Source organism: Carya illinoinensis, chromosome 1, assembly GCF_018687715.1.
Source record: "Carya illinoinensis cultivar Pawnee chromosome 1, C.illinoinensisPawnee_v1, whole genome shotgun sequence".
In the NCBI taxonomy this organism is placed as follows: domain Eukaryota; kingdom Viridiplantae; phylum Streptophyta; class Magnoliopsida; order Fagales; family Juglandaceae; genus Carya; species Carya illinoinensis.
Window position 1 is genome coordinate 8449812 of NC_056752.1, and position 22181 is coordinate 8471992.

General features: G+C 35.7%; 2 protein-coding genes across 2 annotated transcripts; both read left to right on the top strand.

Moving 5' to 3' along the window:
- The first annotated feature begins 11379 nt into the window (after window positions 1-11379).
- LOC122303306 lies at window positions 11380-11847 on the top strand. Its single transcript, XM_043115057.1, has one exon. It carries the CDS (start codon window positions 11380-11382, stop codon window positions 11845-11847), a length of 468 nt encoding a protein of 155 aa, XP_042970991.1.
- Window positions 11848-12092: 245 nt separating this feature from the next.
- On the top strand, window positions 12093-19345 carry LOC122309269 (ribosomal RNA small subunit methyltransferase, chloroplastic). Its single transcript, XM_043122676.1, has 10 exons — window positions 12093-12442; window positions 12708-12857; window positions 13292-13348; window positions 14113-14214; window positions 15824-15919; window positions 16376-16460; window positions 16923-16975; window positions 18036-18119; window positions 18611-18721; window positions 18838-19345. Exons 1-10 carry the CDS (start codon window positions 12182-12184, stop codon window positions 18901-18903), a joined length of 1065 nt encoding a protein of 354 aa, XP_042978610.1. The 5' UTR covers window positions 12093-12181; the 3' UTR covers window positions 18904-19345.
- The last annotated feature ends 2836 nt before the right edge of the window (window positions 19346-22181 follow it).

The following is a 22181-nucleotide window of genomic DNA, read 5'->3' on the forward strand; positions in this document are numbered from 1 at the left end:
ATGATGATGTATATGTTTTATGTTATGAAATGATGTTTTATGAAATGAAATAGATTAATGAAAGAAAAGAATGAAAAGGAAATAAATGAAAGTAATGCACAAAATGAAAGAGAATGACTGAAAAAAAAAAAAATGAATGCTTTAATATATGAAGCTACGTAATGGTCATGATTGAATGAATGAATAATGGTACCAATGGATTGGGCAGATTGGAATACCGGGTAAGTAGTACTAGTAATACACCAAGTGCTGCCTCCTGATTGAGGGATTCCCAACCTACGACCACAGGCGGAATCGGGTCCAAAAGACTACTAACCCCAACACACGGGGCTTACAGTGTGTACCAACCAAAAGAAAGTGATAACAATATAAATAAATGTTGTGGGATCATTTAGCTTTTTATGAATACATGTACAAAGTGTGGGAATATTTTATGAGAAAGGAAAACTTTTTTAAAGAAAAACCCGACCTTGTAATGTTTTAAATGAAATGCATGTATTATGTATAGTAAGTAGATGAATGTTAATACATGACTAAAAACCTATGTTAGTATATTTTGACTTTATGAAGTAATGATGACTGGTATTCGACTCATTTTAGTTTTATTTCATGCCTTTAAACCACCCAGGTTAGGATGATAATCAGTACGAGCAGGCGGGCCAAGTTTAGAAGGATTAGACTATGAAGTTAGTATTTCCAGATCAGTCAGTTTGAGAATTTGGTTATGTTTTCTTAAAATAGCTTATTTTATAAACTCTGAGTGATGAACAATGTTGATTTAAATTATGCAAATCTCTTGCCTAGCTTTACGTAAGTAAGCAAGTGACACTCGTGACCAGTAAGGGGGCTTTTACAAATATACATGCCCTACGTCTACTATGTATATTTATACTACTCATTTTGTCCAATTAACATGACACCACATTGTTGTGCCACATGACTTATTAAAAAATTTTAAAAACTATATATTCAAAACGGTATAAAGTGCCGAAAAATACAAAAAGAGGAAGGATAAAATCCTAAATTCTCTCCACCCTTTTATGTTTGTATTTTTTATTTTTTTAATAAGCCATGTAGTATCACAATGTGGTCTCGCATCAATGGGACAAAGTGAGCGGCATAACTTAAGGGGCGTAGTAGCATTACTTTGTATCAATTTGTTTTTTTTTTTTAACTCTATTATTATATTTACACTTTGTACCCATTGAATTAAGAAACATTATGACTCCAAGTCCACCACCAAAGGAGTTTTATGGAATACCTTCTGTGTGTGTGCAATTTATTGGATGCCAGCACATTTGTTGGTGGTACTACTGTTCTTGCAAAGCTTATGTGAAATGCTATCCACCCATGTTTGAGCAATTCTGGCCCATTAATATTGTACTTGTTCTCCCAAGGATTTACTCCAGCAGCAACAATTTCAAACAAAAAGGAACATATACATGTTCATGCCAAATAAAAGGAGTGATCTAGCTTTCCTTAATTCAGCAACTTAACAATTCAAGACATGATTTGAAATTTTCTAACATGAGTCTTTTTGGATCAATGTGCAATTAAGTTATTGATCGATGAACTTGACGAGATGTTAGTGATGAGAGAGTGGATAAGGGAGAAAAATGGCTCGGTAACTACAAGTCATAAAGGGATGATTTGGTGCAGTTCTTAGGAGGAGAAAGAAGGAAGAGGGAGGAACAGTTAAGGAACATGAGCGGATTGAACATGTCTTTTATAGGTAATGGAATGAATGTTTAGAGCTAAGTGACGGACATGACTGAAGGAATGATGGTACCAATAGATTGGGCAGATTACAATGCCGAGTAAGTAGTACTGGTAGTGAACCAAGTGCTACCCTTGGTTGAAATGGATTCTCAACCAGTGCCATGGATAGAATCCGGATCCAAAAGACCACTAACCCTAACACACGAAGCGTAACAGTGTGTACCGGCCAATAAAAAGTGATAACAGTTAATTGGATGTTATGAAATGGTTTAGTTTCTTTATGAATGAATATACAAGGTGTAAGAAATATTTTATGAGGAATGAAAACATTTAAAAAAAAAAAAAAAAAACCATCCTTGTAATATTTTCAAATAAAGAAAATGTTTTGTGTAAAATATGTAGAGGAATGATAAATGTATAAATGAAAACCTATATTAGTATATTTTTACAGTATAAAGTAATGTTTACTGAGTATTCGACTTGTTTCATTTTAATGTATGCCCCCTCCAATCAACGAAAATGGGACAAAGTGTCAACACATACATGGCTCAAGGAAAATATGACAGAAGACTAAGAACATTTTATGTAACGTATGAAATCATATTTCGTAAAAGGACTTTATATTTTAATTTAATGAATTCCGCAGAATACTCTCTTTTAAATTTATAAAGCATGTTCAATTTTTAACTGTAAAATCTTTTATATCATGAGGAGGAAAGGAAAAAGTTTTCAAAAATTCATAATTCCCATCTCATTTTCTTAAACTAATTTTTAAAATCTCACCATAAGGGTAGGTGTGACATTTCTATCATATGGCATTAAACTGTCGAGGGACAGTTCTATCACATGACCTGTGGTGGAGTTGCACATGACCCGCTTCCAACCACAACAATTACTCTTCTCATGGTCGGCCCATGAAAGAAGAAGATAATCTGAATAAGATGTGAGAGACAGAATATTGGATATAACGAATGACTTATACTAAAACAAACCAATTCTCTCTTTGTCAAAGCAATCCATGTACTCACAAGTTTGGAATAAAACAACTAAAACCTAAAGCAAAGACTTCATTGAGAAATAATATTGTAAGATACACATATTCATTTCTATCTAAAATCTTTCTTGTTTTGGATGTGTTACTGTGAGTATCGTGGCTTTCCACAACTCTAAGATATATATATATATATATATATATATATATAAAGGAAAATGGAACACAAACTTTCGAGTGTTAGAGTGGGCTGAAATTAAAATCTACATCAATTACTTGTCTTCGATCGGAAGTTGGTGTCCAAGTTCTAAATTGGCACAAAACTGTTGTAGCATGCAAAATAATGGCACAGTGGGAGAAATCGTATAGAGAAGAGACTTTGAATATTCTGTGAATGAAAGTTCACATAAGTCAGGAGATGAATTATTTCCACATTGACATTGACTGATTGGAATATAATCCTATGGATGAAAGTGCAGTGCCTTTAATTTCCACATTCATATGCATTGGCTTTAATTAGTTTACACACTACTTATTGTGACTGGTCTATGAGATGCCATTACTTTCTATAATACATGCCTAGCATTTCGAATTAACCAACTTTACCCAGAATAATGATAATGAGTTTCTTTTTTTTTTTTTTTTTTTTTTTTTTTTTTTTTACATTGAGGGAGGAGCTTCGAACCCAAGACCTCCATTTTGGAGGCTTGGTTATTATGCCATCAGGCCACATACCTTTGGCGAAAAATGATAATAAGTAATAGTAAAATAAATAATATAGGTAAGATAAATATTTTTTTATTTAAAAATTAATAGTAAAATAATAATTGAGATAAGTGGAGAAAAGTCAAAGAGATAAGTAGTGAAAAATTAATAACCACTATAAAATGAAATTTCTTAATTTTTTTCCTCTCTATTGAATTGGTAATCATAAATCTTAATGTCATGAAATTAAGATAATTTATTGTGATAATTAAGTGATCAATACAGTGAAAAAACGTTTTAACAAGTTAAGGGCCAGTTGAGATAGGTCAATAAAATAAAATGAAAAATAAAATGATGAATTAGGTCAATAGATTACAAACGATGCTTATGAATTATATAGATAATAGATGCTGACTTAACCATGGATTGATATTCCCTAAAATTCTTAGTTAAAATTTAGAGTCTAGATTGAACGAGAAAGATAGTCATAAGATGTAAGTCATATAATATTCGGCTAGTAAATATTTAATGATGTTCAAGATATGATCTACTCATCCAAAAATAAATATTATAATTTATAAAGATCTACATTTTATAAATATTCTCTCTTTTTGAACGAACCATCGACTGCTTGATCACTAACACTCTTCACAATTATCACTCTAACTCCCCTTTGCACACTTTTATTAAAAGGATTAGCATGTCCCAGTTCCATCCCTTTATGCTCTCGCTTATAAAAAGAGGAATGCTACTCATTATCACACACCACACATTTTATATATTTTAAAATTATTTTTTATTTTATTTTATTCTTGTTAAACTAATTGAGTTTTTCTACTTATTATCCATACATCACATGCTTGTTATAGGAAAAATGAAAAAAATAAAATAAGTGTTGTGTGTGGTGTGTTGGGATGATAAGAAAAATTATTCTTATAAAAAATTATAAAAAAGAAGTTAGCATGAACCCACGAATAACTGTGGTGTCAATTATACATCGCATGCTTGATAAGACCCGTTATGAAATTTTAATAATTAGTAAATGGTATCCGGTTCAAAATTTTAATTTGTTTACTCGAAAGTTCTCTCAATAATTAATGTAGAAAAATGATCACAACTACTTTCAAAATATCATGACCCTATTCGCTTAATTCACATCATCATTTTTTATTTTCAAACATTAAATTAGAGTGGACCCTTTCAAAAAAAATTTGTAATCGAATGGTCTTGGTACGTATATTATATTATTGTATTCAAACTTTGGACCCATTGAATTAAGAAACATTATTCCTCTCTCTAACGCCAAAAAAGCCTCTAGATCTGATTTTCGCCAAAGGCCTCGGCCTCCTCGTCCTTCTCCTGTATCTCATTCCCTCTTTTTTTAGTTTATTTTTCTTCCTTCAAGGTCGAAAAAGTCAAATCTACAATTTCTCGGTAACTCTTGAGAGACACGTGTAGCATAAGATCTCAGGTTGCAAATTGTTCGGAAGATAGTGGCAGTTTGCAAAAATTATCAAGCATGGTCCTCACACACCACCCCTTCTGGCAGCTTTTCTAGTCACACGCGCCGAATCACCAATTGTGGCTGATAAGAGAAAAGTTTGTGGCCTTCACAGCCGTCACAAATTCTGAAGTTTACCGGAATTGGTCCAAACTATAATCCATTCTTTTTCGTTCTTGTTTTCTTTATTGTATAGTTAAAATTATATTTAAAAAAAAAAAAGAAAAAAAAAAAGTTCATCTCTTGGACGGTTTGTCAATAGAGGTTGAGTCCTCCCTTTGTATGAAGGGTAAGATTAAGTCTCTATTTAGGCAGAATGTTGTGTCTTAGACGTTTTTCTACAGAGAGTATTAGCAATATTGAAGTCCAAACCAATCCAATAGTATACTGGTAGAGCTCCAAATTGTTGATATGGGGATATCCCCACAATAACTTCATTGACTTGAGGTGCCTTCACTTTTAATACTGGTTGGAATTTAAAATTTGGAGCATTATTGACTTGGATTGAGGCAAACTTGGCATCAAAAGAGTGGAGTTTTAGTTGTTTTACCTGGGAAAAAAATATAAATATGCATGCCCTATGTCTACTTTATATATTTATAATGCTCACTTTGTTCAACTAAAGTGACACCACACAACATGACTTATTAAAAGAATTTAACATTCAAAACAATATATAACACCCAAAAATATGAAAAGAGGAAGGGTAAAACCCTAAATTCTCTCTACTCTTTTATGTTTTTATTTTTTATTTTTTTAATAAGCCATGTAGTATCATAATGTGGTCTCGCGTCAATGGTACAAAGTGAGCGGTATAACTTAGGGGGTGTAGTAGCATTACTCTATATCAGTTTATTTATTTATTTTAATTTATTATTATATTTACACTTTGGACTTATTGAGTTAAGAAACATTATGACTCCAAGTTCACCACTACAGGAGTTTTTTGGAATACCTTCTATATGTGTGGAATTTGTTGGATGGCAACACATTTGTTGGAGATATTGTTCATGCGAACTGCTATCCACCCATGTCTGAGCAGTTCGGGCCCTTTAATATTGTACTTATTCTCTCATGGATTTACTCCAACAGCAACAATTTGAAACAAAAAGAAAGATATAGGTGTTCATGCCAAACAAGTGGAGTCATCTAGTTTCCCTTAATTCAACAACTTAACAATTCAAGATATGATTTGAAATTTTCAAACATGCGAGTCTTTTTGGATTAATGTGCAATTAAGCTATTCATTGATGAACTTGATGAGATGTAAGTGATGAGAGAGTAGATAAGAGAGAAAAATGGCTCAATGACTACAAGTAATAAAGGAATCCCTAACTGGGAAGTCCCCTTATTGGAAGACTCGATCGGGGAGAGTGGCGAGGTCAATGCTGATGTCGAGGCTACTTTTTCTTTGAGTTTGGCTGGCGTGGCCCCTTTAGGCGAGGAGAAGGGTGTCACTCTAGGTGATGAGGAGGATGCCGCTAGGGGCGGCGAGGATGATGCTGCCCTAGGTGGTGAGGAGAATTCCATTAAGGGTGGTGAAAATGATATTGCCCAAGGTGGTGAGGAGGGTGCTGCCCGAGGTAGTGGGGAGGATGATGCTACTCGGGTGAAGAAGGAGATGCCGCCCAAGGCCATATTAAGAATGCCACTCAAGGTAGAGAGAAGGGTGGCAAGGTCGGGGGCGGCGAGGATGGCAGTGAAGCCCTCATTGTAGAAGAGGTTGAGGGAGAAGATGAATTAAGAAGCTCCACTACTCACTCTCTACCGACCACCATCTCTGGGGGAGAGACTCTTTCATATGGCTTAGGGGCCAGCAGTGAGTAGGTTTCCATTCCTTCTACTTTCCCCTCCTCCTTTAGAGATGAAGTTGAGTCTTCACTCCTAAAAGAGGGTATTCCTCTAGGCGGCTTTGGGAGTGAGGACTTAAACTTGCGTGACACAGACTTCACCTACAAAAACTCTGCTCGCCATACAAGAAGTCTTGGTGAAACCCCTAAGGCAGGTGTAGGCTCGACGATAGTGTCTCAGACAACATACGGCAATTTGACTCAGACCATTACTGGGAATGGTGCACCTAGCTAAAGATACAAGTTAGGTATTCCTCTCCAGGACATCCACTGGTGAACGGACAAGCAGTGGCCACAAACAAAGCATTACTAGCAATTCTAAAGAAAAGACTCACGGATAAGAAAGGGGAATGGACAAAAGAACTGCCATGAGTACTGTGGGCCTACACAACCACGGTAAAGACCCCCACAGGGCAGACTCAATTCACTTTAGCATACAGACATGAACCTGTGCCCCCAATAGAGGTCGTGCTACCAAGCTTCCGGACTCACCATTTCTCAGCAACCCAAAATGACGAAGCCATAAAAGAGCATCTTGACCTTTTAGAAAATGAGAGAGAGACAGCGGAAGTCAGTATGGTACATGATAAGAAAAAGGTAGAACAATACTTTAATAAGAGGGTCAAACCCAAGACATTTAAGCTAGGAGACCTAGTTTTGAAAGAAAGCGGAGTCACCACCAAAAAAGAGGGCAAGCTGGGATCGCGTTGGAAAGGACCATACATTGTGGTTGTCAACCACAGACCAGCGTCCTACCGGTTGAAGGATAGCCAGGGCAAATAGCTACAACACCCTTGGAATGCAGAGTACTTGAAAAAGTTTTACCTTTGATGATGTTTTATTTTCTATTGTTGGAACTTTTATTGTCTATCGATAGAACATCTGTTATAACTAATTTATTGATTTTCCTTTTATAATGAAGAAAGTGTCCATTCGAGGCCATTCTCGCATTACCCTTAAACATTAATGATGAGTGCAAAGACTCGCGGTGCCAAGTAAGAAGGGCATAGAGGTCAGCAGACCACGCCACCATTAAACATTAATGATGAGTCTAAAAGACTCGCGGTGCCAAGTAAAAAGGGCCGCGGATCACGCCACCCCTAAATACCAATGACAAGTCCAAAGGCTTGTCATTGCGTAGCAAAGAGGGTGAGGAGGTCAACAGACCACCCCACCCCGATCCACCATAAAAGATAACAAGAGCACAAAAGACAAGAGCAACAATAGAAGTAACATTTAGCATGATCAGCAAAGGTCCAAAAATATACAAGTTTAAAAGTGTTCATCTTTTTACAAGAATTCACACAGCAAGCTATGGGAATCATAAAAATTAAGCACTTGAGCCGCCTGTAGCTAGAGGTGGAGGAGGACTGTCAACGAACTAGGTTAAGGCCACATCAAGTTTGAACAATTCCAAATCTAAGCGTCTCAAGTCAACATAGGGATTGGTCAACAAATGAGACCTAAGCCACAGCACGCCAGCACCATACGCATAACCAAAGGCATAGTCTCTCATGGCACGCACCAACTCCAATTGTGGATGAAGGCGGACGACTTCCTCCCTTGCCGCCTTTAATTCAGATTCCAACGTTCGCGCCTCATGAGTCTTCTCCCTCAGGCATATATCCTTTTGCACAAGGGCCTCATGGAGCTTCCTCTGCTGCTCATCAACATCAACTCGACTCTTCTTGTATTCCTCGTATCGTCGTTGCAACTCTTCCAAGGAACCATACGCCTCAAAGAGATCAAGGTTAGCTAGCCGACCCTTCTCCTCCGAAGCCACCAAGCTTGCACAAGTACAAAACTACGCTCCTTGGGAACTAGACAGTTCCTAGCGAACAGACTTGAGCTCCTCCTTAAGAGCTGAGAGTTCATAATTGAGATAACCTCACTCAAACTAAAATTCCCTTTGGGTGAGGGAAAGTTGAGTCCTAGCAGATTTCTGCTCTGACTCCAATAGCCCCATAGTAAAGTTGCCCCAAGCCTTCACCTCCCTAGCACGACGAAGTTCATCTCAAAGGTAGAAAACTTCGTCGTGGAGAATTTCTAGATCGCCCACCAAGGAGTGGATGTAACCGTCAAAGTGCTCAAGAAGGACCTCCAACTTTGCCCTCTTAGCCTTCCATTTTTTGAACTCTTTTTTGGCGTAAAAAGAAAAAATACTCCCAGATCTAACTTCCTCTTCCAAGTTAGCCCAATCTGCCATAATCCAAGCTACTAAATCATCAACATCATACATAGGCAAAACCAAAGGAAAGTGAGTAATGGTAAACGACAAATGATAAAATATGAACCACGAGGAACTGAGGCCATGAATAACAGATTACTTGCTCCATTTACAGAAAAAGAGGTAAATGATGTAGTACCATAGATAAAGGTATCTCCTATCAAGTCCATTGGGATAGCATTGAAGGAGAGGTCAGTAAGTTTGCCCTGAATATACTGAATAGAAGAGGATCGTTAGCAAGTGTGAATGATACCTTTATTGCTTTGATCCCAAAAGTTAAGGAGCCAAAAAGGGTCACTAAATTCAGACCAATTAGTTTATGTAATGTAAGCTATAAAATAGTTGCTAAGGTCTTGGCTAATAGGCTCAAGTTGATTCTGTCTGAAGTCATGTCTTGGAACCAAAGTGCATTTGTACCCGGAAGACTCATTACTGATAATGTATTAGTTGCATATGAGATCATAACAAAAAAGATGAAAGGCAGAGTGGGTTACATGGCTCTCAAGTTAGATATGAGCAAAGCATACGATCAAGTAGAATGGAATTTCCTCAAATCTGTGATGGAAAATATGGGTTTTAATCATAGATGGATATCCCTTATTATGAGATGCATCACTTTAGTTTCATACTCCATTTTAGTCAATAGAGAGGCAACTTTGCCTATCACCCCATTAAGAGGCATAAGGCAAAGGGGTCCCCTATCCCCTTATTTATTCATCCTCTGTGCATAAGCTCTCACATGCTTACTCAACCAGGCTGAACACATTGGTAGTATTTCCAGCATACCACTTGGAATAGGTCCAACATGTGCAAATCATCTGTTTTTTATAGATGATAGCCTTATATTTTGCAAGGCCAATTCCTTGGAATGAAGTAGAATGATATATATTCTAGAGGTATATGAAAAGGCCTCAGGTCAAGTGATAAACAAAGACAAAACTTCAATCTTTTTCAGCCAAAATACTCCCTCAGAGGTGAAGCAAACCATCTTAAGAATCTCAGGTATTAAAGCTTCAGGCAACTTTGAAAAATACTTAGGGTTACCTACTGTACTAGGGAGATCAAAGGGAGCAGCATTCAATTCACTCATAGATAGAATCTGGCACAAGATCATAAATTGGAAAAACAAGTTCTTGTCAACTGCAGGAAAAGAAGTTCTCTTGAAGGCTATCCTGCAAGCTATCCCAACTTATTCTATGGGAATCTTCTTGCTACCCATGTCGATAGCCAAGAGGCTCAACCAATTGCTGAGGAAATTCTAGTGGGGTTTTAATGAAGACCATTCCAAGATACAGTGGATAAACTGGGCAAAACTAAGTCAAGGGAAGGATAGAGAAGGGTTAGGGTTTCGAACAATTAGGAGTTATAACATTGCAATGCTAGCCAAACAAAGTTGGAGGCTTATTCAGAATCCAGATTCATTACCAGCTCGAATTCTCAAACAAAAGTACTTTCCTAATGGCAATCTAATGGAAGCCAAGATGGGTATAGGTTCTCATACACATGGAGGAGCATACTAACTAGGCTTCAGTTTCTTAAAGAAGGGCTTGTGTGGAAAATTGGGAATGGTCAACAAGTCAAGGTATGGGAAGACAAGTGGATTCCTCAGGCTCATACATACAAGATTCAGACTATCAGGCAGGAGGGAACAAGCCAGTTTTTGGTTGCAGACTTGATTGACCATGAATTGAAGACATGGAAGGAACCAATTCTGAAATCCCTTTTCTCTGCACATGAAGTTGAGGTAATTAAATCTATCCATATAAATCTAGGTGGGAGAAATGATCAACTAGCTTGGTGTTGTACTACCAACAATAGGTTCTCAGTAAGGAGTGCATACCACCCACATATGGAAATGCAGATTAGAAATAAAGGAGGGCCCTCTACTTATAGGGAAAGTTCTCCAAATTGGAAAGCTATGTGGAAGATTCCAGTACCTATAGCAATGAGAATGTTCATATGGAGAGCTTGTAATGAGGCATTGCCTACTATGGATAACCTGAATAGAAGACATGTTGTGCCTGACAGCAGTTGTCCAATTTGCAAGACTGAAATGGAAAATACAGGGCATTTTTTATGGGGGTGTGAAGCTGTAAAGGATGTTTGGAGTCAAGGGTGTCAGAAGGTCCAGAAAATGTCAATCAATAGCTCTTCATTTCAAAGTATATGGGGTTATTTTATTGAACATTTAAATGAGGAGGAAATCATGGAAGTGGTAATGATCAGTCGCTTAATATGGACTAGGAGGAATGATTTTGTACATGGCAAAGGTTTCTTGCACCCTAACTTTCTTCTTAAAAGAGCCAAAAGTGAGATAGAAATGTTTAAGAGCAATTAGAATCGGCAAGAACCTAATCTACTTAGAACAAGTACTCAGGACTCTGTCATGTGGGTGAAACCCCCTCCAGGAAGCTATAAGATGAATTGGGATGTGGCCACCAACAACAGAAAAGGTATCATAGGTATTGGGGCCATCATGAGAGATAATCATGGGCAGGTCATTGGAACCATCCAAGCAAAACGAGTGTTGCATGTGAATGCATTTAGCAGGGAGGCTTATGCCATGATGATGAGTGTATTTTTTTGCAAGGAGATAAGTGTCTTTACTTTCATTCTTGAAGGTGATGCCATGCAGGTAGTCAATCTGTTAAATGGGAAACAACTTGATTCAAGCTATGGAGGCTTAATCGTAGAGGATGCCAAAGGGGTGTTGAACCAGTTTACAAAATGGTATACAGCCCATGTGAAGAGGGAAGGGAATAGAGCAGCACATCATCTAGCTCAGAATGCACTAAATCTCTGTGAAGACTTGTTTAAACTTGAGGAAATTCCTGTTGTGTTCAACAGATTGTAAGAGATGAGATGTTGTAATCTTTTATTAGAGAAATGAAATGTTCTTCTTTCAAAAACAAAAAATGCTATTACTCTAAAAAGCACATTAAACTATTTGAATATAAAATAATAATGTTATTTTAAGATTAAAGTGACTTGTGGAAAAATGGTGCAAAAATGACCTTTTATTTTGACGTGATTCATTTCTTGTTTTTTTTTTTTTTTTTTTTATTCCAGAAATGGCTGCAATTTGCGATTTTGCATCCCGTGAATCAATTTTGCTAAAAGAATCATGAATTAGCTATGTTTACAGTTGGAGGCAAAGCACGTCACCTGAAGACAGACTCGCGAGAGACATGACCACTGGACATCTTTCGCTCCACTCTCTCCCTCCACTATCTCCAAGAGTAATTCTCAAAGCTCCACTCCCGAAGCATAATAGCACCTCCGGCGCACGCAGAAGAATCATTACCCCGCCGTGCATAGTCTGCTCGAACAGAGGCCAAAGCCAAAGCCAAAGCCGAAGCCGAAGCCGAAGCCGAAGCCCAGACGACTACCATGCCACTCTCAAAGCTCTCAACTCCAAAGGCCGCACCCCAAGGAAATCTCTTGGCCAGGTCCTCCCCCATATCCCATCTACTCCACTTTTTCCTTTTTCCGACAAAATTTAAACGAATTTCCCTAAATCTTTCGAGAAAATGTTAATATAAATGACTATTCCAAACGCTTCCTTTGTAGATGTAGCAGAAAGATAAAAGAATTCAAGATACTTTAATTTCTTAGTGATTTCGTCTAAATTTATGCTTGTCCGGTAACGTAGTTGTTTGGTGTTAACTCTCTATTCGAGAAAATTTCCCAATGAATGAGTTTCTGTGACTGCAGCATTATATGTTGAATAATGAGATCAATGAGCAGCTTGCGAGTGCGGCCAATGTTGAAGAAGGCGATGTGGTGCTAGAAATTGGGCCCGGGACGGGCTCTTTGACTAACGTTCTCATTAATTCCGGTGCCATTGTTCTTGCCATTGAAAAGGTTTGTTCGTTAGAACCCAATGCTTGCTCTTTAGCTCCACTCATCTACTCTATAAGAAGGAACGTTGCAAAATTTTGAGCGTACAAGCATGTGCTTGGTTGCACATGCTTTCCTTGGCTTGTATGTTATGCAATTAGCATTATCTTAAGCCTAATACGTAAGTAAGCAAGCATGAGACAAATATGTCTTGCAAGTAACTACAGAAAATCTATTCATTCGGATAGATATCCTTCCCCTTGACTCAAGATTGACCTTTTGGTCTGATATAGCAAACTTGTTAGTGAAAAGGTTAAAATATAATGCTATTCCGAAATGGTGTGACTTTTGATAAGAGTATTGTTTGTGAAAAAAATGTGAGGGTGATGTAATGAGAAATTCTTTTTCTTCTATATTGATTCCATAGACTTACTTTGTACATTTTTCATGATCTTTAGGATCCCCACATGGCTGCTATTGTGAGTGAAAGATTTGCAAGCACAGACAGGTTGAAGGTAAAGTATGACTTTGGTGATGGCTAAAGCTGTAAATGGTATTGATATATTCTCACTGGTTTCTCCTGGCAGAGACGCATGTATCTTTTTTCTCCAAAGCATTACAATAATTTGGCTCAATTAACTCAAATGGTAACAATTTTAATGCATCTTACAGTTTGCACTATGGGACGTGCTTTTGGACTGTAATGGCTAAACAAAATTGAAGAAAGCATAAGAACAATGTTCTTTCACCTCTTTCATTCTACAGCAAGTCTCTCCCAAAATGCTTTTTGAAGTAATTTTTCTGCAAGTTAGAAGTTATAAATTGAAGTTTGGTATTAGTTTCCCATCCACCATATACTTGAATTCTTACCTTATGCATATGCGTCTTTGGAAAAACCAGAGAATGTTGTGTATTATAGTTGTGTATACAATTAATGTAGCTGAAAACGTTTTTGTTGACAGAACTTAAGCAGTGTCAGGTAATAATTAACGATATACAATCTTCAATGAATGACTCTAGATGGCTACATGAAGAATTAATCATTTACAATCTTCAGTGTCCGGTAGAAAGGTTTTTTATGTTTTCCTTATGACTGAATTGTTGGTGTTTTTCACTTAGATTTCCATGTGTATATTAAAGTGCCCGATCCATTTTAACTGTCAGCATTCTATGTGGATACTTAATGGGTTTATGCATATTTTTTGTGCGAGATCCTATGTTTTCTTATTGTCAATTATATGTTGTCGATGATGTTGACTGCTTTAATTGAACTGTGTAGGTTTTGAAGGAAGACTGTGTGAAATGTCACATTCGCTCCCATATGTTGTCTTTCTTGGGAAGTATAAAGTCGTTGAATCATTCAAAATCAAGATATGCAAAAGTGAGAATCCTACTTTTATGTACACTAGTTACATAATTATGCAATGCACTGGAATAACTAGATATTAATGAAAAATAATACTTGTAACTAATTTAGCATGACCTTGAGCCATTATGGAATGGATAGAACTTTTCAAAGAGTGTCAATGTCATTACCTTGATATCTATAATTTGGATGAGCACATTGATCTTCTCTCATCTTGCTTTCCTTTATTTCTATATAAGTGATGGAGACCTCACAAACTATGCTGAAGTGGAGAGAGACCAAGAATTCTTTATATAATGTGCCAAAATAACCTAATTATCAAGAGTCATATCTAACTTATAGACTCATTAACTTAAAATGCAATGACCTATATACATACATTACTTGCAAAAATAAAAAGGTGTGAGTTGAGAAACCAAAAAGATGTGCTTAGAAAACTTAAACACTACTAACTTTAAATGAAAATTATTAATTTAATTAGATATATTATTTTACTTTTGAAAACTTTGACTTAATTAAATATATCAGCTAACATTTATTTAATAACATAATGAGGGAGTGGATGATAATAGGCATGCTTTCAAAATTACATATTGCAGTAGTTTTAATTTTTATTTGATAACATAATAGGGGATTGGATGATGTGGCTGAACTGGAGTAAAGCTTCGTACTTCCAAAATTATATTTTGTGTGATTTCAACATGATCTTGAATTTTTATTCACTAACATAATAGAGTGGAAGATGTGCTGGACAGTAGAAAAGCTCCATGCTTCCAAAGTTCTATATTAAAATTTTATTTCACCAAAACCCCAGGCCTTGGGCTTGGGGGTTTGCTCCCCCTAGGTCTAAGGTTCAAATCCCCTTGGGTGCAAACAATCTTTAGGGGCCATCGGACTAAGAGACTTTTTTCTCCTTTAATTACCTGAGGTACACTTGCAAGAAATTCCTTGCCGAGGGCCTGTGCACCCCCGGGATTAGTTGAAACGCTGTTCTGGACACCCTGCACTAGTAAAAAAAAAAAAAAAATATTATTTCACCATGATCTCTAGTTGCTTTTGATTCATTAAAAGAACTGCATTTTCAATACCAAGAGGAAATGGATGCACAACCTGTCTTTTTAGCATAGAATGTTAAATCCATTGCGGTTGTTCAGACTGGATGCACAATTAGTCAATTCCCTGAGTATGTGTCCAAGATGATACAGTGCACTTTTGTGTGTGTGTGTGCGCGCGCGTGTGTGCATTTTAACCTCTGCTCCAACTTCAAGTAAACACTAAAAAAAGAATACAAGTTTTTTGTTCACATCATATAGATATATAATATATATATTATATGAATAATGATAGCCTTACCACTATTTTACCACTCTTTTACCACTTTTTTTAAGTTTTTAATTTTTTTTTTAAATTTTCTTTTACTTAATGATTAAGTAAGTGACTATCACTAAAATTCTATATTTTTAAAATTTTTTCTTAATGGCTAAGGATGTTAAAAAAATACTTAAAAGAAAATGAGACAAAAATAAATACACTACAAGTGGTAAAATAGTGGTAAAAGAGTGGTAAGTGTATCATTACCCTATATATATATATATAACAATCTGTATAAGTTTGTTGTTTGTAGGTTGTCTCCAATATACCCTTTAATATTAGTACAGACGTAGTGAAACTGCTTCTTCCAATGGGCGATATTTTTTCGGAAGTTGTTCTTCTACTCCAGGTTAGTATTCCCTTTTATTTTCCTGTCTAGTATTCAGGTAGGTGTTGCATTTCTCTGATAGTTACTCTAAGCACTAGCAATGGTTTATTCATCTTCATTTTTATTCTCAAATTTGAATAAACTTGCCTTAAAATCATCTACATTGGCTTATCTATCTTTATAATTTTAAATAACTATGAACAGTCATTATTCATCTTTGAAGATGTCCTTTTCCTTCTTCAAACATTATTTTTATTATTTCTTTTTTCTCTCTCATCTTTGAAGACTATCCAGATTTTAGGGAAAAAAAGTAATAATAATATTTTATTATTATTTGGTCAAAAAATACATAATCCAATGTAGGAATTTTTCTTCATCTTCAAAATCAATCTTCAAAAGATGTGATTTTAAAGATGAAGATGCATAAACCATTGCTAGTGCTCGAAGATTTGAGCTCATGATTAGATTTATTTTCAGGAGGAGACAGCAGTGCGCTTCGTGGAATCGTCCTTGCGGACATCAGAGTACCGACCGATCAATATCTTTGTCAATTTCTATTCAGGTATCCTTGCCAGACTGTAAACTATGTGGAATCCATATCTTAGCTGGCGTTATGCCTCGTTTTGAGAAATAAGCTTTTTGATGGTATTGCAACTGGGAATCTTTTTTTTTTTTTTTATAGGTAAACGAAAAAGAATCTATAGCATTCAGATGATACATTTTTTTTTTCTATTGGTAAATTACCAAATTATCTCTGCACCTAGTGTTTATTGAAACATGACCTTACCATAACTGCTTTTCTACTGGAACTGTTTTTTCTACTTGTCTTTCTTCTTGGCAACATTAACTTACACAAGTGAAGCAATCAAAATGCAATCTGTAGAAGAGCCTTCAAAGCTTGGTGCTGTATAATTCTGTCCCTACCACTTACTCAGAATATTTTGCACAATTTTTATTTATATATAGCAAAATATTTTGCACAGTTTTAAACATACTTGACATAGGCTTTCTGTATGTTTCTCAGATCCTGAATACAAGCTTAAGGTGCCAAGGACATATTTTTTCCCTCAGCCTAATGTGAGTGATTTTTGTCCCATATATGCAGATAAATACTTCCAACGACGGCAATGTATTTTTTTTTCTTGGAATAAACTTTGACTAACTCCTTGTCAATCTTGGCTTGGTCTCCCCACGTCCTATCATGAGCAGAAAATGGATTCTGCAGATTTTAACAGATCTATAGATAGCATAATTCTATGTGCATAATATGATGAGATAAAGGAGATGTACATAGCAAGATACTTCAAGAGAAAATTTTGAAATATAATTATTAAAATAGGGAAGAAAATTTAGCTATAGTTATTTCCTTCATTGTGGCTAGCAGCAGCATAAATTGGTGACAATATAGCTTGTTGTAAGTATTTTTTGGCAGTGAACACAACATTATTTTGTTGAAAGTTGTTCCCGAAACTTATCCCTTTTCTCTTTAAACATCGTCGCCTTTTACATTTTTGGAGGATAGAATCTTTTTTGCCTACCACTTTTGAGGTTTTATAAAGTACCTATGCAGTAACCCTAATTTGTATGCTCTCTCTGGATTTCCTGCTTTCAAACAAATCAATCAGTTTGTGGCCAGATGGAACGAAAAGCCTTTATTAGAGTACTGGTGAAAACCATTCATCTTAAATGGTTGGTGTGTGAAGACTTTCGCTTCTCCATGGAGCTGACATCTATTTGTAACATACCTCCTTTTTTTAGGAACAATTTGATATGCTTCTACTCATCTTTGTAAATGGCGGAACTTGACTTAACCTTGGTTTTTGGCACTGAGAATCACTAAATTCAAGCCTGCAGGGACACACATCAACCTGACCTTCATGCATGGAACTTCTGACCCCTGGTTGTTAGCAGTTCCATCCCTCTCCATGGCAGTACTTACTAAAAGATCTTAGCTGTTATTTGGAATACATGCGGGTCAGAGAAGAGTAGGTTGCTTGGGGATAATCAATAATCACCAAGCACCAATTCTACTTCTCATCTTATTTGTAATTTATGTGCATTCAGGGAAACAAAGAACAAAAAATGCATCACTTTGCCTAAAAATGCAGGTTAGCCTGATCCTTCTTATGTTCTTTAGGTTGATGCTGCTGTTGTTACATTTAAGTTGAAGCAAGCTGCGGAGTATCCCCAAGTTTCTTCTATAAAGAGCTTCTTCTCAATGGTACTGTCAATTTATATATTATCCTTCTAAAATTTTCATATTTTTATTGTTCCAACAAACTTAACTAGTTTTAGTTCTAGCTATGGATGCGCTTTTTTTGTCTTTCGTTTTTGGTGTTACTCTTATTATTTTTATTCCTAGAAGACCAAAACTTAGAATTATGTTATATATTACACTCTCGTCTTATTTTTAACACAATGTGCTAATGTAGGATTATTCATCAACAATTAGATCAGCTCTTATATTTTTAAAATAACAAATTCAAAGGTTGATAAATGATGTCACATCATCATCATAACAGGGTAGGAATTTGAAGAAAATGTAGTATTTACATCATTTTTCTAGAATTTAAGACTTATGCAGCCTTTACTACATGAGCCAAGGTCATCTATATTGTTGATTATTCTTTTAACTTCTAGTTATATCAGTCTGAGGACTGCCTCATTATTTCGTTCTGGTAAATAGGTTTTTGCTTTTTTGTGGGAATATAGGTAAATTCTGCCTTCAACGGGAAACGTAAGATGTTACGGAGATCACTCCAGCACATATGCACATCCCTCGAAATTGAACAAGCTTTGGGAAGATTTGGTCTTCCAGCTACCGTAAGTATTGGGAATTAGAGGAGTTGATAGCTTAGTACTATGGTCATTTTTTTCTCTCCGAAAAGCTCGTTAAGTTGGCAATATCTCTGTTAATTAATCTTCCATGATTTTTGCAGTCCAGACCAGAGGAGCTTACATTGGATGATTTCGTGAAGCTGCATAACTTGATTGCCAAAGAATAGTGCTTCTGGTTTTTATGAACGGCAACTTAAAGGCTGAAGTCCCAACACAGCCTGATATACCACATTGTGGAAATTGCACCAAAGTTAAAATGCAAACATGGTCCCAGATATTTCTACATGATTAACATCATGTCATCGTCCATGGCTGAAAGGTGAATTGGAGATGAAATAGGTTGTGGGCAAGTCTGCTTGGACGCATTTTGAGGGCCAAAGAAGTTCATGCAATGATTATAAGCATGGTGTGCACCATTACTCATCTTCCCCTGCAACCCCTGGTTTCTTTTTCCTTACTTTTTATTCCACCCATCTGATCGTACCATAAGTTGAATTGTACATGGAGACGAATATTTATGCACAAGTTTAGAGATGTTATGATTTTGAAATGCTCTTACGAGAAGACAACAGGGAAATCAAATGGTTTCAAATGAACAATTTCTGTAAACGAACCTCTACCAAGTGAAATACTCTTAAAAGAGTATCAAAACGATTTACCAGCAAAAATCCCCAAAATTTTGGGTTTACTGAGTGAGTTGAAGAATTTGCTGCTCATTCAACGTGTTCCTGATGTTGTACCATCGAAAGTGACCAATAATTACCATAACTCATTCTTGTCCCTATTTCATCTTAAATCCATTGAAATGTAAAACCAGGCCCCATCACACACTCACAAAAAAAAAAAACAAGAAAATGGAGCTGATTTAGTAAGTTAATCCACACTGCCCAAAATCACTTCTCTACGGTCTGTTCATAGCATTGGCAATGGAGATTTCCTCTGTTTTTACCCTATTTTTGCTCTGTTTCTCCAACGTCCTTTGCTCCCTTAGCCATGAAAGTAGTAGACAAGGTCCAAAGCCCTCAACCTCGTCACGTGAGGATCAAAACCCTTCACTCCAACTGCAGACCCATCATCGTACAGCCTTCTATCCTTCGCCACTGCCGAAGGCGATAACGATCGCTTCGGCCGCTTATTTCCAATAAAGAAATCCCGCATCTTCTCCTCAACCTTATCAAGCGTGCCCTTCGAATTCTCTCCAGCTTCTTCAACCGCATCTTCATCACCATCCATGATCTACATCGGCTGGGTATCATTGCCATTGGCAACGGTAGCTGTGGCGACACCAGTTGCGGAGGAGAGGGAGTTAGCTGCGGGGGCAGTAGACGGAGGAAAAAGAAGAGGAGGCGGAAGAGAGAGTTGGGTTTTGGAGAGGAAGACGGAGAGATGGTGATGAGCTTGGTGGCGGGAAGTGTAGATTTGGAGGAGGTGGGTCGAGTCGGTGGTGGTGTGGAGTTGTTTGGCCATGTGGGTGGCTTGCTCCAGAGAAAGTATCACCTGCTCTACCACTATTGCTTCCCCTGCCATTTCCTCCATGATTGTTTCCCTTTCCCTTTCCCTCTCTATCCCTCTCTGTGTGTCAAAGTTAAAGCTTTTCACTTCTCAGCTTTTAGGTTCTTTTCTTTCTAGAAGATTCTCTTCCACAAACAGGACAAGGGTTGGAGACTACCGAGGAACAAAATTGATGTGAGAATTACACAATGTGGGTTAAGTTGTGGTAAATCTTTAAACTTCTTAAGAAGTTTGTGGAAGTAGATGCTTGAGTCATGGGTTCCGACTTCCCTTACCCTCAAATCAGCCTCAGGTGTTACAGTAGCCCAGCCGTGAACCCTGAGGGCTCGTCATCTTTGTAGGGCTTTTTCACTCTGGTGGCTGCGGTAGATCAGACTTTTTCAATTATTTATCTGAATTTAATCACCTGAATTGAAAGAGATAATACAGTTTAAAAAATACACACAGCAACAATAATTACCATAAACATCTATATCTCTAATCATTTGAAGGGTAGCACTATAGCTACAGCTGCTAGCTCCTAGGGCTGAGCAGAAATCCGAAAATCTGATTCCGATCCTAACTTCACTCCGACTCCGACTTGTCGGAGTCGAAGTTTTTTCTCGTGGGGAAGTTGGAGTCGGAGGCTAGGCGGAGCCGACTCCGACTCCGCATCCAACTCCGCTCCGCTAATGTACATATTTTATAAAAAAATATGTGTTTTTCTATATATTAATCATATAAATATAAATATAATAATATGAAATATTAATGTATAAATACTAAAATGCTTAATAACATGTAACATTGTAATACTAATGTATAATATAACATGTAACACTAATATATAAATAATAAATTTATAATAGCATGTAATACTAATGTATAATAATTAAAGTTGATTATATAGATTTTATATAATTATATCTTATATAGTTAGTTAAATTCAATAATATACTAGCATAGCTACATGGGTTAATTATTATAAAATAATATATTTATGCTATAATATATAGACTAAATTGACTAATAATAGTTTAGTATATATAAACATCACATCATGGCTCATGTTGTTTCAATATTACTATCATGTAACACAATAAAACTAAATTACAAGTGTATAAATATGTGTGTTACATGTAATAATAATGTATAAATACTAAAATGCATAATAACATGTAAGTTATAGTATATAGTAAATTACTAATATATATAATAGTATACTATTAGTTATATATATTAAATTAATATCTTTAAGTTATTATCTATTAGTACTAGTGTAACTAGTGTTATTACATATTATTAGTTACTAGTTATTACATCTAGACTATCTAGTTATTAGACTATAGTAAATAAGTTAATAAATATTACTAATATATATAATATATATAATAGTATACTATTAGTTATATATATATATATATATATATATATATTAAATTAATATCACAATATAATTATATAAATATTATATATTCCCTTGAATATAAATAAAAAATAAAAAAAAAATTGTCAATTGATATACATCATATACTCTAAGTCTAACTCTCTAAGTCTAACTCTCTAAGTTAGTAATAATTAATATATATATATATATATATATATACTATATATATTAACTATAGTATTATATATAGTTAATATATAATATAAAATATCTTATTTTATTTTATATATTATAATATTATATATATATAGTATAGTTTGTACTTTTTATATATAATATACTATATAACTATATATATACTATATAGTATTAGACTATATATATTTATAGTTATATAATATATATATATATAATACTTATATAATACATAGTTATATTATATATAATAATATAGTTAATATATATAGTATTAAAACAAAATTAAAATTTGATTTAGGGTTTACCAAAAAAAAGGGGGGCTCAAAATGACCAAAACAGAGCCCAAACGGCGTTGTTGGACTCTGTTTT